Source organism: Littorina saxatilis, linkage group LG5, assembly GCF_037325665.1.
Source record: "Littorina saxatilis isolate snail1 linkage group LG5, US_GU_Lsax_2.0, whole genome shotgun sequence".
Taxonomy (NCBI): Eukaryota; Metazoa; Mollusca; class Gastropoda; order Littorinimorpha; family Littorinidae; genus Littorina; species Littorina saxatilis.
In genome coordinates, this window is record NC_090249.1 from 25,244,242 (window position 1) to 25,261,607 (window position 17,366).

Here is a 17,366-nt window from a genome sequence, read left to right on the forward strand (position 1 = left end):
TGTGGGCATTGTAGAGAGATAGAGAGAGAGAGATCTAGAGAGAGAGAGAGAGAGAGAGAGAGAGAGAGAGAGAGAGAGAGAGAGAGAGAGAGAAAGAGAGGGGGTGAGAGAGGGGGGAGGGAGAGAGAGAGGAAAAAAAGAGAGAGAGAGACAGAGAGAGAGAGACAGAGACAGAGAGAGAGAGAGGAGAGAGAGACAGAGAGAGACAGAGAGAGACAGAGAGAGAGAAAGAGAGAGAGAGACTGAGAGAGAGAGAGAGAGAAAGAGAGAGAGAGAGAGAGAGAGAGAGAGAGAGACGTTTATTTATTTATTAAGGAGATTTCTATAGCGCATAACTAAAAGCACTATGCGCTTACAGACGTAGACCTGATGAACAAGTATACATGTACAGCGTTCTGGTCTGTTGAAATTGAATTGCTTTGGCTTTTGTAATTGTTACAACGCGGGAGCTGGATGTCAGCAGGCTGCTTTAGAAGTGAAAGAAGAGAGAGAAGACCAGAGAAGGCATAGAAAAGGGAGAAAAAAAGGACAAAAACAAAAATTGAGACTATAGAATAAAGACAGCTACAACAACAACAACAACAACAACAACAGCTATTAAAAATAAACGCACACAAGAAAAATTCATTAAAAAAAAGTTCTGCCACACACACACACACACACACACATACCCGTCTGTGGGATGATTAAACTCGCTAATAAGCTCAGTCTAATGACAGTCCGACACTTACACCGCGTGCGTTGCTTTCTTACTGATACACTGCTCTGTCGAGTTGGGAAATCTCAAGCTGTTATGTCAACTAATTAGCTCCACAAACCGGTATGCAAACAGTTTTTGCAAACCGGTTTGTCATTGAGACTTTTATAACTGGTTAGTACTAGTTCTACTAGGTATCGATTGAGACTTTGCCCAAGAAATTATTTTTGCATCGTCTGTTTTTCTTTGAAGGGATATTATCCACCTTTAGGAGACTGCTGCTTTTGAACAAACTACCAGTACGATTTTGCAGAGCAAAGACTTGTTATTTGAAGTCATAGTTATTGAGCGTTTGGTTTGTCAGCGCGCGCGCGCGTGTGTGTGTGTGTGTGAGTGTGTCGTGTGTGTGTGTGGCAGAGACTTTTTGACTGTTGGATGGTTGATTGTATATATACTTGTGGCCATTGGCCCATATTCAAACCAGGGTTGTGGGGGTGGTATGTTTGGTGAAATAATGGGAACTTCAATCGCTCACACTGACATTTACTTATCTTCAACAAGTACACGTGTGCGCTCACGGGGTATCTAATAATCAATTACAATTATTGATACTGCTCCATCTAACATTACAACCCTTCAGCATGCAATTGTCGACGTTTTATAGCGTGTGTGTGTGTGTGTGTGTGTGTGTGTGTGTGTGTGTGTGTGTGTGAGAGAGAGAGAGAGAGCGTGTGTGTGCATGCGTTCGTGTGTGTGTGTGTGTTTTAAAAACCTAGGGGATTGTGCATGAAACAATCTCAATATATCAAAATCTGACGGTTATTTACGATGGTAGAATTACTGAACGAATATCTTTTGGTCTAAGAGGCCATAAACTAATGACTCTTGTGAATGGAACAAAGAAGAGACTTCGCAGGGTTTTTTAATTAAAAAACAAGAAAGGTTAGTTGTTGGAACGTTTGTTATTGACAAAATACGTTATACTGTAGTCACAAATATATCGACCCAACGGTCTTTTAAGTGCACAGACAAACAATTACTAATTAATTGTTTGTCTGTGCTCTTAAAAGACCGTTGGGTCGATATATTTGTGACTGTAAACTTTACCAGTAAAAGGTATGGTGTGCATGTAGTGTATGTGTGTGCATTCATATTACTGAAGCGTATTATTTTCAGCTCAAATGCAAATTCAGTTGGAAAAGACCACACGCAGACATGATATTACGACTTGGCAATTTGCTTGTCTGTTTATTATAAAAACCATTTGGTCGATGTACTTGTCAATGTCTTATGATGTCAAAAATTGAACATTGCAATTCAGGCATGGGAATTGAAAATTGTAAAAAAGGCTGAAAATTTATAACTGAAGACGCGAAGCAATCTGGTGTCATCTGAGCTCCAAGTTTGCCATTAAATTCTGTTTTTAGAATCAGAGATTTTAGTACCAATTTTTGCTTTTTTGAAGAAAAAAAATATATACATGTATTATATGGTTTAAATTTGTTAAAAAATTGATCTGTTGAGACAAACAGGAAAATGTAACTTGTAACACAATCTGTGCAATCTGGTTTACTTTCAAACATAAAAGTTCAAGTAACTGAGGCGGGCGGTAGCAGTGCGTGAACAAAGTACGGAAAGTTTTCGCGGGCTTTTGCGCAAAGGCAAAAGTAACCGGTGCTTTTTTTCTGTGCCTCCGGGCCCCTTTATTTTTTTGGGCGGACACTTTTGCTTTTTCGGCGGAACAAAAAAAAAATTGGCGGAAATCCGCCATTCGGCGGACAATTCCCATGCCTGCAATTACCAACTTTTCTTGAGTTTGAATTTTGGATCGTTTGCAGTGTCTGTTTGGGATTTCTACATCATGCTCATGTTCACTCATAAAATAACAATGCATACATGTCAGGAACAGATTTCATTTATTTTTTTCAGAAACCATTTTGTTAAAAAGTTTTTAATAAATTAACATTAGATACAGCATACCAACATAATTCAATTTGAGCAAACACACGTAGAAAGATGAAGTAAAACGACAAGACACCAAGAAAATACTGTCCTTTATCCAAGGTTTATGGGAATTCCTTTTAGTTTTACAATCTACAGTTTATACAGTGAAAATAACTGTACAGTTGAATACCACAACTTTTTTGCCATTAGGCAATCACCAGCAGGAATTTCAAATTTATACCTGATCTCATTCATCAGCAGTTCCAGCAGCAATGTTTTATTACAAGAAAATCTCACACAGCTGACCAGCAGAACAAAGTGAGTTTCATTTTTTTTCATTTTCACTACTTTTGTACCCCTTTGCTGGTAAATTTGGGTCACTTCCTCCAAGTGGAGAGCAAGATGCTTTGGAACATCTGCATTGGGGCCAGGCTACCTGGCTATATTAAATGGAAACTAAAATGTATTCTGTTCACTTTTTTCAGTTATACACCAGTTAGATAATGATGCAGACATGCAACAAAAAAACACAGTATATATTTCTGTCTTTTTTTTTATTTTTATAATTGTTAGTGTTCAAATCCATGCCACAACCTTTGGTTTCCATGTTACGAAGTTAATGTAATTTACTGAACGTAGACAAAGAAAATGTGCAAACATTTCTCATTTTTTATCTGCAGGCCAAGGATTATATGGAACCAGTTCTTATTAATGATGTTAAATATATGTATGGTTAAAATTTCTTCGTAAAGTAAAGAAATGTCAACTTCGTAACATTGTTTCGAGAATAGCCCATTTTCAGAATAAAGCTGGCATCACATTCTCACACTCTAAAGAAACAAAAAAATCATACAGTTTCATGCTTTCAGAATAAATACTCAAAAATCATATACAGTTTCACTCTTTAAAAATAAAACTGGCACCACATTCTCACACTTGAAAGAAACACCCAACACCTGTGGGTAGCCCTGCACCACATTCTCACACTTGAAAGAAACACCCAACACCTGTGGGTAGCCCTGCACCACATTCTCACACTTGAAAGAAACACCCAACACCTGTGGGTAGCCCTGCACCACATTCTCACACTTGAAAGAAACACCCAACACCTGTGGGTAGCCCTGCACCACATTCTCACACTCTGAAAAAACTAGTAATCGATTTCTGCCCCTGAATAGGTGGGATGAGTCTCCGTCTGCACTTTTTCCCTGGCTTGGAAGCAGGCTTGTTTCGTTGTGAGCTGCTCGGCTGCTTGCTACCCTTGTCTTTCTGCCCGCTATTGTGAACACCAAGTCGCAGGGGTGCTGCCAGCGGTGATGCCAAAGGGTTCGCATCTCTCCTTCCTTTCTTCATGGCTGGACTGCTCGTCTGTTCAAGGTTTTCTTTGGCGCTGATGTGGTCAGAGTTTTTAGACTGCAAAGAGGCTCTGGACTCTGCTGGGTGTACGATCGTCTTGCTGTGGATTGAATGAAAAATAAATTAAAACAAAATGAAAAGCGAATATGACTTGTGCTCAATTTGATGCATGCCTTTGTTCAGGTAGATGGGTTAGAAGCTTAGAAAGGTCTTGAAACTTCATTGTCATCTTGTGATCACAAACAGGTGTTTCACATTAAACAAAACCATTTCCTTCTGAAACTACCCGCTCTAAAAGAAATAGCAAAACCGTCTCAATCTGCGTATCATAATTGATTCTACTTTGTTAGAATTGAATATTATTTTGCACACACAATATACAGAACCTGTGAATTTTAAAGATTGTTCTGTATTTTGTGAAACATCAATATCTGTCTATCGCAAATTTGGTCGCTTATAACTACTTAAATAACTTTATTGTTAATTCATAACTGCTAGCAAAGCGGTTATAGGCGGAACGTGTGTTTTTTCTTAAAAATCTGATGATGAAAAACAGTACAATTTTGATAATGAAAAACAATAAAAATCAGATGATGAAAAACAGAAAAAATGGTTAATGAAAAATAGTATGAATCCGATGATGAAAACTGGTGACTTTTTTCCATGTGTGACAGGGAGAATACTGCGTCAACCTTCACAGCAGGCTCTGCAGTTGTCAGCCTTGAAGAGAGCGAGCTATTTATAGCTCGACGTTTCTTCAACATTGCCGATACCTGTGAATTTTAGAGTTCTCTTTGTGATAGGGTCTGGCTGCTGTGGTCTCCTTGTATGTTCTTGGTTGCCTTTGTGTACCCATATTATATATTTTATAGGACTAAGAAATTAGCTCTAAAATTCTCAATCCTGTATGATTGTACGTCGCCTCCAAGGGTGATTGATGTGTTCCGACACTCAGTTACACTTGCTGGGAAGGGTAAGGGGGCTGGTGACCTTACCATTTTTCCACTACAGTAATACGCACTCTGCACAGAAATAATGAAACCAGGTGAGCCATGGGAGCGTAAGTTAAGGTAAAAACACAACAAGAATGGATGGCCTCAATGTGGATGATATGTACAAGTTTCTGTTAGGCACATGCAACAACAACAAAAGTTTAGACAACGCCAAAATAGTCCCAAACATATACCGTACTTTTCGGACTATAAGGCGATACTTTTAAAAAAATGTTTTCACTTAAAATCGTGGGGTCGCCTTATACACGACGTCGCCTTATTCTCGGATAAAATAGGCCTTCACGAGCACTGTGAACTTGAAATCAATGAGCAACTAACAACCATTTAAGTGAACACTGTTTGAACACCTGACTTTCTGTTTGAAACAGTGTTTCGTGCCGATTTTGAGCGGTCGCCATGTTTGATCATTGATGTTGTTTTTTGGTTTTTTTCCTACGTACGATGTTTTTCCTCATTTTTTTCCTTTCTTTTTTCCCCTTTCATGCCGTCGCCTTATGCACGACACCATCGCCTTATCCATGGCATCGCCTTATTCTAGGATTTTTTCAGTTTTATTTTTATTTTTCTAAACACGGCATGCAGCGCCTTATAGTACGAAAAGTACAGTAGGTAAGGTAGACAGCCTAACGTGTTTTTTCTTTTCTGCAGATTACGCAGGTGATTTCAGCTGCAAAGGCTTTCCCAAACACTCAGATTTACTGGAACTCCAAAGCTTTTCTTCATTCCTCAACAGTTGCAAGAGTGTTAGCTAGGTTCTGCAGCATAAACAAAGTCGGTCAGGCTGCTTTAACCAGAAGGACTTATTTCCCTAAACCTTACCTTGGGAGAACTATGACTGTATCGCAAAGACGTTCAGAGCACCTGTCCAACAAGGGCCGGTCACTGCTGTCTGGCATCAGGTTTGTACCCTGCAAGCACATTGTAGTCAAAGCAGCCGTAAATTATAACACAACACAATGCCGAAGTTCAAAACTTGGTATGGAGTAAAGTGAAAACTGTATTTTAAGACCTGCATAAATCTAAAAAATGAAGGTCTCTAGGAGTCTTAAAACGGAGGTTAATTTTCTGACACAAGGAAGAGAGTCTAAGAAAATCTGGTCTTAATGTGGAGGGAGTCTCAAAATGGAGGGTCTCAAACAAAGGTTTCGCTGAACCGATCCAACAACTGACTCAAGTCTTCAGAGTGTGTGCTGTAGTTTTTTGTAGTGTGCTTTTTTTCTGTTTAGCTGTTACAACACTAAGAGTGTGTGAGTGTGTGAGTGTGTGTGTGTGTGTGTGTGTGTGTGTGTGTGTGTGTGTGTGTGTGTGTGTGTGTGTTTGTGTGTTCTAATCAAAAAAATATCAAGAAATGCTATTCACCACAGTCAGTTTCCTTTTCTTTTGCTTCAGTTGTATTTCCTGCAGTCTGTTGTTAGAACTTGTTAATGGGCATCCTACAGCAGGAGACCTGTCATAAACATAGAAAAAGTGTTATGAACGTTTTCATGAGAATCATTTTAACTTTTTTTTACATTGTAATCCATCATAGTTGTTCATGGTCATTTTTCATGTTCAGTTAGTGAGTTACTGCAGTTAATGAGTTCACCATAATTTCATCTCGTACAAGACACACCAACCCCTATTCACATACACAAAGAAAAGAACTGCACACACTTAGGCCTAAAAAACTCAACTGAGGTTATGATAACCCAGCCTCACCTTATCTTAGGGAAGGGGGGGTGGATGGGTAAGTATATTCAAAAACTACCTGAAGTGAGTCAGAACGCAGGGGAAGCGAGAAGGGGTGTGAGGTCCAAAGGGGACATCATTCAGCCAGACGTGGTGAGCAGAGTGGCTTGCCCCCCACTGAGTGACCGCACACCTGTCCAGGTAGTGTAGCAGGACCCGGCGAGGCCGACGACTGGTCAAGCTGCCGCCTTGACAAGCAGGCTGCAACACAGGTAGAGAAGCTACCAGTTAAGCGAGGCCCAGGCAGTTTTAGTTCAAACTAGAGAAAGGTGTGGTGTTAGTGTTACTCATTACGACAGCAGCTTGATTTGTTTGTTTGTTTGTTTGCTTAACGCCCAGCCGACCACGAAGGGCCATATCAGGGCGGTGCTGCTTTGACATATAACGTGCGCCACACACAAGACAGAAGTCGCAGCACAGGCTTCATGTCTCACCCAGTCACATTATTCTGACACCGGACCAACCAGTCCTAGCACTAACCCCATAATGCCAGACGCCAGGCGGAGCAGCCACTAGATTGCCAATTTTAAAGTCTTAGGTCTGACCCGGCCAGGGTTCGAACCCATGACCTCCCGATCACGGGGCGGACGCCTTACCACCAGGCCAACCGTGCCGGTCAGCAGCTTGATAAAGACCAATCATCATTTTTTCTAATGACACTAAAGTTAGGCGACTCCCCTTGTGGGGTTCGGGAGGGTTTTAAAATTGAGGTAAATGTGATTTGTCAACCTTTCCTGAAAGATGAGTTGCAAATATTGCACCACACTTGCACAGAGCCCATATTTTTACCCTCTAGGTGTTTTTTTATTTTATTGTGCTTCCTCAGAAATTTGCGAATCCTAAGCAATCTGGATTGTCTGATTTTATCACAGGTACCATTATACTTCTTGTTCAACCTCATGTAAATAGCTAAATGCTTTAGCTTTGTATGCAATTACCGTAAACATGCAAAGACTTACCTTGTCAGGGCTGATCAAAGTGTTGTTTAGCTCGAGATCTGCCAAAACATGTTCCAGATCTTTTTGAATTCCTGACGCAACCGTATCCACAGCTTCTTGTTTAAAACGCTGACTCTTACAGGTGATGAGGTTCTTCTTGATCACATTCACTACACGAAGCACACTGGACCTGCAAAAGAGTAAGGTTAGTGATGCAGCTAAGGCCTTATCCTTATCATACAAGTGTGGGTGGACTGGGTGGCCGAGTGGTAACGCACTTGCGCTCGGAAGCGAGTTCGACCCTGGGTCAGGGCGTTAGCAATTTTCTCCCCCCTTTCCTAACCTAGGGGGTGGGTTCAAGTGCTAGTCTTTCGGATGAGACGAAAAACCGATGTCCCTTCGTGTACACTACATTGGGGTGTGCACGTTAAAGATCCCACGATTGACAAAAGGGTCTTTCCTGGCAAAATTGTATTGGCATAGATAAAAATGTCCACCAAAATACCCGTGTGACTTGGAATAATAGGCCGTGAAAAGTAAGATATGCGCCGAAATGGCTGCGATCTGCTGGCCGATGTGAATGCGTGATGTATTGTGTAAAAAAATTCCATCTCACACGGCATAAATAAATCCCTGCGCCTTGAATATGTGCGCAATATAAATTGCATAAAATAAAATAAAATAAAATAAAATCCCTGTGCTTAGAACTGTACCCACGGAATACGCGCGATATAAGCCTCATATTGATTGATTGATCATACAAGTGTTACTCAGCTTAGCAGTGGAACCCCCCAATTTAAGACTTCCTCCCTTTTAAGACCTTGTTTTTATAGACTTTCTATTTATAACCTCTGTTAATTTACCCCCATTTTAAAACTTTCTCCTTTTTAAGACCTGATTTTGTCAGATTTTAGAATATCTGAAAAGAGGAGTTCTAATGTAATCCATTGAAAATTAAGCAGCAGAAGTGTCTAGTGGAAACGCTGCGAGTTGTGTATCTGTATGGTTAAAGGAATATCAGTTTATGTCTGCATCCCTGTAAAGTGATTGAAGAGGTTTATGGGTCGGTTGTACATCAAGCGAGTGAAAGGCAAACACTATCTTGAACTGAACAAACAAATGAACACACTGTAGTACAACCCTCAAGCAGTATTTCAACAGTAATATTTCATTCTGATACGCTACTCTCAAAAATAGCACACGTTTCATGCAGAGAAATTACCTGACACACTCTGTATCCTCCAGTACCTGCTGCAGTTTACTCATGTGGTCTGTCAGCAAACCAAGTCCTTTCACATGCTCTAAGAGTTTGTCGTTAGGGTCAGGTGCATAGCCATGCCCACCCAATCGCAACTTCAGTATCACTGACATGGCAGTCTGTGAAAAAATTAAATAAAAATACAGACAAGTCTACTATTTGTGACTAGTATACAGTGCTAGTGGAAGCCCCTTTATAAGACCTTGATTTTTTAGATCTTCTATTCAAGATGTCAATAAAATTACCCCTATTTTTTAAGACCCTCTACTTTTTAAGACCTGATTTTCAAGGATTTTCTGAGGTCTTAAAAAGGGGGTTCCATTGTATTACATTTTTTGTTTTGTTTTTAACTATAAAATGAGCAGGTCTACTGTGTTCCCTTCCATACGACCACAACAAATCAGGGAGCTCATGAATTCTGTAAAAAATACTACTCTACCAAGAAAGTTTATCATGATGCAAGCCAAAAATGTTATGGCGATTTTCATAATGAATCAACATGTTCACATCATTACATTTATTATGTCCTGTATATTTCTTTAGCATCACCAACAGATATATATTGCTATTTCATATGCTATGTGGATTTCCATTGGTCAATTGGGCAAAACTGAGCTCAGTGCAAAAGTGATATGGACGACATTTCCGTCTATATCAGTTTTGATATCGACGACCTCTTTATTGCTTCCCCACTTCAAAAACAAAAACACCTAAATTTAAAAACAAACAAATATATATGAAAATGTAATTATCCCAGAATTTAGTTGAACAAGTGACTAAAGATTTTTTGAAAGAAAAGATATTTTGAAATACTGAAAAGTACAAGAAAAGAGTGAACAAAAAGAAATAATAATCAGAGGGAGGGATATGGAACAGCCAAAACTGAGACAAATACTTTTGTAATTTCTTTACAGTAAATACAAAATGTCCAGAGAATTAGCAATATATCTAACATTGACTGACTGTGTGATGATATCTTCTGCTATTGGTCTGTTGAGACAGTGATATCAAAATCTCGACCTCCGGTCTCGATTTTGATATCACTGTCTCAACAGACCATAGCAGAAGATATCATCACACAGTCCGTCAATATTGGGAACTGTCAAGTGTCAACAGCCCAGTTAACAGGTTGAGATCAACCGTCAAGAACACAACAATTACCTTATCAACAACAAATCATACACTAACCTGATAAAGAGACATTTTCTTCTTCTTGGCCTGATGCTTGAGGTGAGTAAAGGCGTGGTGAGTAAGCTCTCTGTCTGGCGTGTTGAAGATGTGAGCAAAGGCCAGCTCGCTGCGAGTGTTCAACAACAGGTTGAGGTAAGAGCGAAATAGCTCCTGCACTAGCTCCTGCACAACACACACATAATATATATACTAGTAAATTACCCCCTACAACTGCAATGTTAACATCTTGCTTATGGTAGCACTGCATTAGCTCCTGCATAACACACAAAAATGTGCTGGTAAATTATCACATACAACTGCAGTGTTAACATTTTGCTTACGGCGGCAGCACTGCATGGTAGCATAACCTTTAACAGATCAATACATGTAGGGACAACACAGTCCGGATGATGTGGGTCGTCTACTATACCTACAGTTTTAAAAGAAGGTTGCAATGTAAAAAGTATGTGTTGTACATGACACATGCCGAATAGGGACAAACAGTTTAAAAACGTTAAAATCTCTTCGTAGAGTATGGGCCGCACAAGATCCACACCATCCGGACTGCGAAGTTCAAATTACAACTTTATTTATAATGTGTGTATTACATGTAATTATCCCCAGGAAGTTCATATTGTGTTAAAGGGTTACATGAAGTCTCAAACATAAACTCTAAATACTTTTGTTGATACAGGCACTCTTGTATAACCTCTGGGTTGTCCAAGACCAAGGAAGCACTGTAAAGCTTAAACTGTAAACACTGACAACTGTCTGCAACCATAATGTTAATATCTTGCTAATGGTGGGAACTTAAACTGGAACCAGAGCTTGCTGCATGAACTAGAAGTCGATCAACATTGATCAAAGGGAAAAATCTGGGCCCGTAAATAATTAGTTTCTTTTCTTTAATATTTCAGTAGTAAAATTGCCACAACTACCAAGGTGTTGTCTATATTCAGCTGTTTGCGTTTCTGACCATGCAAGCCCGTTTTCGTCATTATTATTTATTTATTTTTTAAATAGAAAGGCTATTTAAAGGTCTACAAATTAACCTACACAACAGAAAACATTTCACAAAAGACAGGAGAAATACTTTTGACAAGTCTGCTTCACTTTGGTCATCTTCTGCTGATCTGTCCTCCACATTTTCAGTAAGCTGCTCTTGCGCAGACACGCTGAAGGACTTGATGATCTGTACGACATCTGTCTTACAAGCTGGATCTGCCTGAGACTCAGAGCTCTCCTCCTTATTTTTCTGGCTGAGCTCCATCAGTTTTTCTGTTATCAATTCCTGTAAACAAATATTTTAGTCATGCACTTTAGTAAAATTACAAAAAGTGCCCTAAAAAGGTACCTTCCCTCTGAAATGCAAACAAAATTAAAACAGAAAAACTAAAGCAGTTGCAGTGCCAGATTATGCAACATGGATACACACAAAATCATCCAAAAAATGCGGCTGCAATACCGAAGCACAATACATACATAATCTTGAAATAAGATTAAACAAATTTAAAACAGGTACTTTATTCCAACATTATACTTATAACAAAACAAAACCTACTAATCTTTTTCCAAGAGGTCTTTTAAGTGGACAGACAGACAAACACTTATAAAACAGAAATTAAATGTACCTGACAAATTGTCCAAAAGATCATTCGGAAGACACAATTAAGGCCCCCCCCAAAAAATAGTCTGTTTACGGTAACCCGACCGACCCTATTTTTTTCGCGTGACCCTAGACTTTTTTTTGGCATTTGGGAAAGAAAAAAGAAAAAAAGAAGTAAAAATATGGTTTTTTGGAAGAAAAAAAAATCCCGACCTACCGACCCTATTTTTTTGGCCTATGTTACCGTAAACAGACCTTTTTTTTTTTTTTTGCCTGAGCCAGACAATGATTAATGATGATAATCATCAGACAGAAAATCACTCTTACACACACACACTATAGCTCTCTCTCTCCCAACACAAAACACATTAATTGATTTAGACACCTGCAATGGGTCCAGAGGAGACCCAGTAATATCTGTCCTCATGGAAGCCAACTCAGCACACAGTTCAGAATCGGGTGTCAGTAGCTCCAGTAGGAATACCCTCAGAACATCAACTGCATCGATGTGGTTGCTGCTGGCAAGAAATTCACCGTACAAAGGAAGTATCTGCGCGCTTAAAATGTCAGTGTCGCATTCATTTTCACCATCAAGCCCGAACAGTCTTAGCTTTAGTGGAGTTTTGTCTGTGTTATCCATCTTCAAGGGTTTTGCCGGTGTTGTTTTGATCGAGGCCTTCTGCAGCAGATCCTGTACATCTCCAATGGCTGTCTGTAGCTTGTGTACACACAATGCTTGGGCCACAGCCAACACTGTGCCATTGCTAAGAACGTCTGTTTTGCTGTCTTTTCCAATCTGAAACCAAAAGCATACAAATGAACAGATTTTTTGTGTTATAAAGTGATGTTCATTTCTTTTCTCCTCTGCTATTGAATGAAAATTGCTTAGTCGACTTGCAAGATAAGATGATGACTGCATCGATCACCGCATCGAGACACATACACATCTCCATTTGTAGACACATCAGACTCAGTGCTGGTATATATTATCCAGGTTTCCCAATTGCTTCGTTTCCGGCCAATTTATGTGGAGCACGTGATGCGCACAAAAAATATTGGCGGTCTAGAAGTGTCGTCTGCGCAATGATCGCGGCGGCTTTCTTGACCGCCAAGGACGACCACGCACGTTGTGAGACGTCATTCGTTAGACCTCAATAGCCACAAGGGCATAGTGTAACCTAGCTTGCTTGTGTCCTATTTCCTTTCAGAAACAGAGTACTACTACATTTACAACGTACTTTTGATTTCCAAGCAAGCACTACTATTAGTATTACAGTATTACTATTACTGAGTGAAAGTACTATTTTTTGTTTGGCTTTTTTTTTCTCATGCACGTCCCATTAATTGTCTTCATGCTTTTTATAGCATTACCTGTGTTTGTATTGTACATACATATAAACTGTAGAGTAGTCCTCCGCCGGGTGAGGGCTAGAACTTATTAGAAGCAAAATGAAATATACTTTTGGGTGCTCCCTTCATTAACTTAAAAAAATAATAAAACATTGATTATAAATCTGTTCAGGTCTATCTCATAATCTGGAACCTGGCTGTCACCTTTTCCATTTCTTACTTCTTTACCATAAGTACAGCATGAGGTCGTGCAAGCTAATGGAGCTGCGCTGTCTGGTAAATTTCCACCAGTAGATACCTTTTTTTGTGCCTGCATCAAACAAAGCTGCACGACCTGCAAGAAATCTGACGGAGAAAGAAGTGTTGCTCGGTCTTTCACAAGGCCGTGTCTTCGACCTAGTTGCAGTGCCAACTGCAGTAAACTCTGATCTTCCTTCTCTGAGACCTGCATAGTTTTGCAGCCGGGGCCATCAGTTTTTGTTCCATGCAGCGAAACGAATACTGCGTTCATATTTGCATTGATGATTGCGAGAAGAATCTGACAACGAATACAAAGCGTCGAGAACCCTACACTTGAAATCGAACTTGGCAGACGATTCTTTGATCGACCAATCATAAAGCGTCATTCCCAGCATTCCACAGTAATCCGTCTTTTTGCCCAAACGCAAGTGAGAGTGTGGTCTAGTGGTAAAAACAACAAAAACAGGGGAAATAACCGCTCTTGTCGTTGTCTCGAGTGCCTGCGAGGTTGTCTTTCTTGTAACTCCGCAAAACGGTTGACGGAGAACTGCGAACGATTCTACGATCGCGACAACGGCGGGGCGTGAAAGGAGGGGAGTTTGAGGGGAGGAGGTTGATGATAGGGGTTATTTATCAAAGGAAAACCGAAGTTCACGGAAAATCGGCAATCACAAAACTGACCAGTGTAGAAACCAAACTTGAGCATGGTAAATATTAGATAAAAAAGACAGTCATATCTGTCTCTTCGTGTCCTAACATATAATCACGTCATGTCCCAAAAAGACGCTGGTTTTGGGGACAGAAAAACCAAGTTAGCATAGCATCTCTTCGTGTGTCTATCTTTATGTCAGATACGAGCAGTCCATTTGCCGTTGTCACGTGATTGGCCGAACTGGATAAGTATTACTGAGCTGACTCAGTAGCTGGTCAGTGTAGCGTGCAGTTTTAATACTGAGTTATTCTTTGCCGTCAGCCTGTATATGATACGTTAAAAAAAAAGGACTTGTATCAGTTAGTGGAGACTCTGATGCACACCCAGAGCCTCATTGCACTAATAAGGCCGCAGACTGAAGAAATTAAGCATAGGATAACAGGCTTATCAGTGTCGGCAGATTACAGCCTGCATTGGCCTGCGCAGCCCCCTCTGACTCGTCTAGAACAATACTGACCGGTTCATCAACTGAATGGTAATTCTCAGTTATGCGACTGCCCTCCTTCTATCAAACTCTTCGTTATCTTCCTTATCTCGGTAACGCGAATAACATTTAGGCCTACTTTTTTTCTTTTTTTTTTTAAGAAATATAGCAAATGAGAGAAACAAAATATGTATCTTTTGCAATACAGGTAAAACTCGAATTAATTAGGGATTCTCATGAGAACCACGAAGCTCCTCCTCAGCAGAACCCGACCACGTTGTCACAACAGTAGGGGAAAGGCTTCTAATATGGACCGGCTCCTAATATGAACCACCTCCTGTTCTGACAAACTAACGGCGCTAGAGCGCTCAAAACAATTTCATTCGCTTTATTCACCCTCTCTGGATAAGTTGCACATGTCAAAACAGTTGCAGAAACACAAACCTCAAAACCGTTAGGCTTTTTCGCTTTTTTTTCACTTTTGGCAGCGTTCACTCTAAATTTGCCGCCTAAAACGGACTCGTTTCTGTCCACAGCCAAAGCTTTCATAACACAAAAATGGCTATATATGACAGCTAAGACAGTATTTGTTACATTTTAACAGTGTGTACCCCGAGTTTCTACTGCAAACAAAAATAATAGCAAAACCTCAAAGTATGTGTGAGTCCCCTAATATGGACCACCTTCAACAAATCGAAGAAAATAAAAACTAAAGGCAATTTTAATTAATTCATTAAGAAGCTTGCTGAAAATAACCTATAACTAGCCCTCGAGATTTCAAAAAAATATAACAAATAGTCTCTTTTTTTTGGAAGTTGATAATTTCACTTATTTTCACTCTGTTTTTGATAAGCTTCTTCAGTTTCCTGGTGTGCTTCAAATAATGCTCTCATCAACCCGAAACAGCTCAATCTAAAGCATATTTGAATAAGTCTGACTTGCACACAACGTTGTATCATGTTATTTTGAAGTATAGGGGGATTTTTACAGTGATTCGTGGAGACCGCTTCACTGGTCCATATTGGGCGCCCAGGCTCCTAATATGGACCATTTGTGATTTTTTCTGTATTTAATTTTTGCTGAATGTCTATCAAAGCTATTTCACTCTAATTAGGCCTAACTGTTAAACTAAGAGAGAAATTAAGGACTACCAACCACAAAATGAAACTTCTTCGCCGTCACATCCGCCCCCCCCCCCCCCTCCCTCCACCCTTGTTGTCACTCCCAGTCTCTATGTTGGCGTTAACCGGACTTTTCAGGTATTTACATCAACCATAATGCAGTTTTAGAAATAATGCAAGGACTATACTGATCTTGAGACCAAGATATGCTCTGGTTAATACTGACTGATTTTACAGTGATAAAAATGCCATCGATTTTATTTTTATCATCATAATTTCTCTGACCAGTGCTTTTACGGACATGACAGGGCAGTGCACGACCATGTTGGTCATGTTTACATAATCCGGCCTAAGCCAGTAATTCAAGCAACAATGGGTTATGCTTAACCTCGATTCTAAGTCTATGTTAACCAAAACTTGACTACATGTATTGCTCAACAACAACAACAATAACAGATAACTTAAAAAATTAACTCTGCATCAAACTTGCTCGAGATGAATGAAGCATTCTTTGTGCGCATATTAGCCTACTTTGTAAACATGATTGTAGACCACACCTAACTTCGATCAGCAAAATTCGAGCATTCAACAGTTAAGACTCTTGCGTAATCTTTTTTACTCAGCCCATGCCGGTGTAACACGAAAAATTACTCCCACGAGATTTTTACTCCGGAGTAAACATTTCGTACGAAAAAGTTACTCCCTTTACGAAAAAAGCACTCCCCCATTACACGAGAAAATTACTCCCCAAGACAGGTGAGTTCCGAGTAAACATTTCGTACAAAAATGTTACTCCCCTGACGAATAAATAACGAATAAATTACTTCACCCCAACACAAGCAATTTAACTTCCCATGCCAGGTGTACGAAATTTTTACTCCCTTGTCCCCTGTTAGTCTTGGTGGTGGAAGGGGTGGAAGGAGGGTAGCGCGACATTCGTGTGCGCGAGATCACTTATTGGCATTATCCCTTCGCCCGCATCCCATTTTTGCGTACGAGATTTTTACTGGAAGTAAAAACAAGTCGCGTAAGGCGAAAATACAATATTTAGTCAAGTAGCTGCCATTTTTCAGCAAGACCGTATACTCGTAGCATCGTCAGTCCACCGCTCATGACAAAGGCAGTGAAATTGACAAGAAGAGCGGGGTAGTAGTTGCGCTAAGAAGGATAGCACGCTTTTCTGTACCTCTCTTTGTTTTAACTTTCTGAGCGTGTTTTTAATCCAAACATATCATATCTATATGTTTTTGGAATCAGGAACCGACAAGGAATAAGATGAAAGTGTTTTTAAATTGATTTGGACAAATTAATTTTGATAATAATTTTTATATATTTAATTTTCAGAGCTTGTTTTTAATCCGAATATAACATATTTATATGTTTTTGGAATCAGCAAATGATGGAAAATAGGATAAACGTAAATTTGGATCGTTTTATAAATTTTTATTTTTTTTTACAATTTTCAGATTTTTAATGACCAAAGTCATTAATTAATTTTTAAGCCACCAAGCTGAAATGCAATACCGAACCCCGGGCTTCGTCGAAGATTACTTGACCAAAATTTCAACCAATTTGGTTGAAAAATGAGGGCGTGACAGTGCCGCCTCAACTTTCACGAAAAGCCGGATATGACGTCATCAAAGACATTTATCAAAAAAATGAAAAAAACGTCTGGGGATTTCATACCCAGGAACTCTCATGTCAAATTTCATAAAGATCGGTCCAGTAGTTTAGTCTGAATCGCTCTACACACACACACACACGCACACACGCACACACGCACACACACACACACGCACATACACCACG

At 39.8% G+C, this 17,366-nt stretch overlaps 1 protein-coding gene across 1 annotated transcript; it reads right to left on the minus strand.

The window, feature by feature from the left end:
* Positions 1–2,602: 2,602 nt before the first annotated feature.
* Positions 2,603–13,657, minus strand: LOC138966668 (PCNA-interacting partner-like). Its single transcript, XM_070338968.1, has 10 exons — positions 13,359–13,657; positions 12,096–12,506; positions 11,198–11,395; positions 10,123–10,287; positions 8,899–9,053; positions 7,698–7,866; positions 6,758–6,939; positions 6,370–6,457; positions 5,830–5,918; positions 2,603–4,097 (listed from the first exon to the last, which is right to left on the minus strand). Exons 1-10 carry the CDS (start codon positions 13,569–13,571, stop codon positions 3,776–3,778), a joined length of 1,992 nt encoding a protein of 663 aa, XP_070195069.1. The 5' UTR covers positions 13,572–13,657; the 3' UTR covers positions 2,603–3,775.
* Between the last annotated feature and the right edge of the window lie 3,709 nt (positions 13,658–17,366).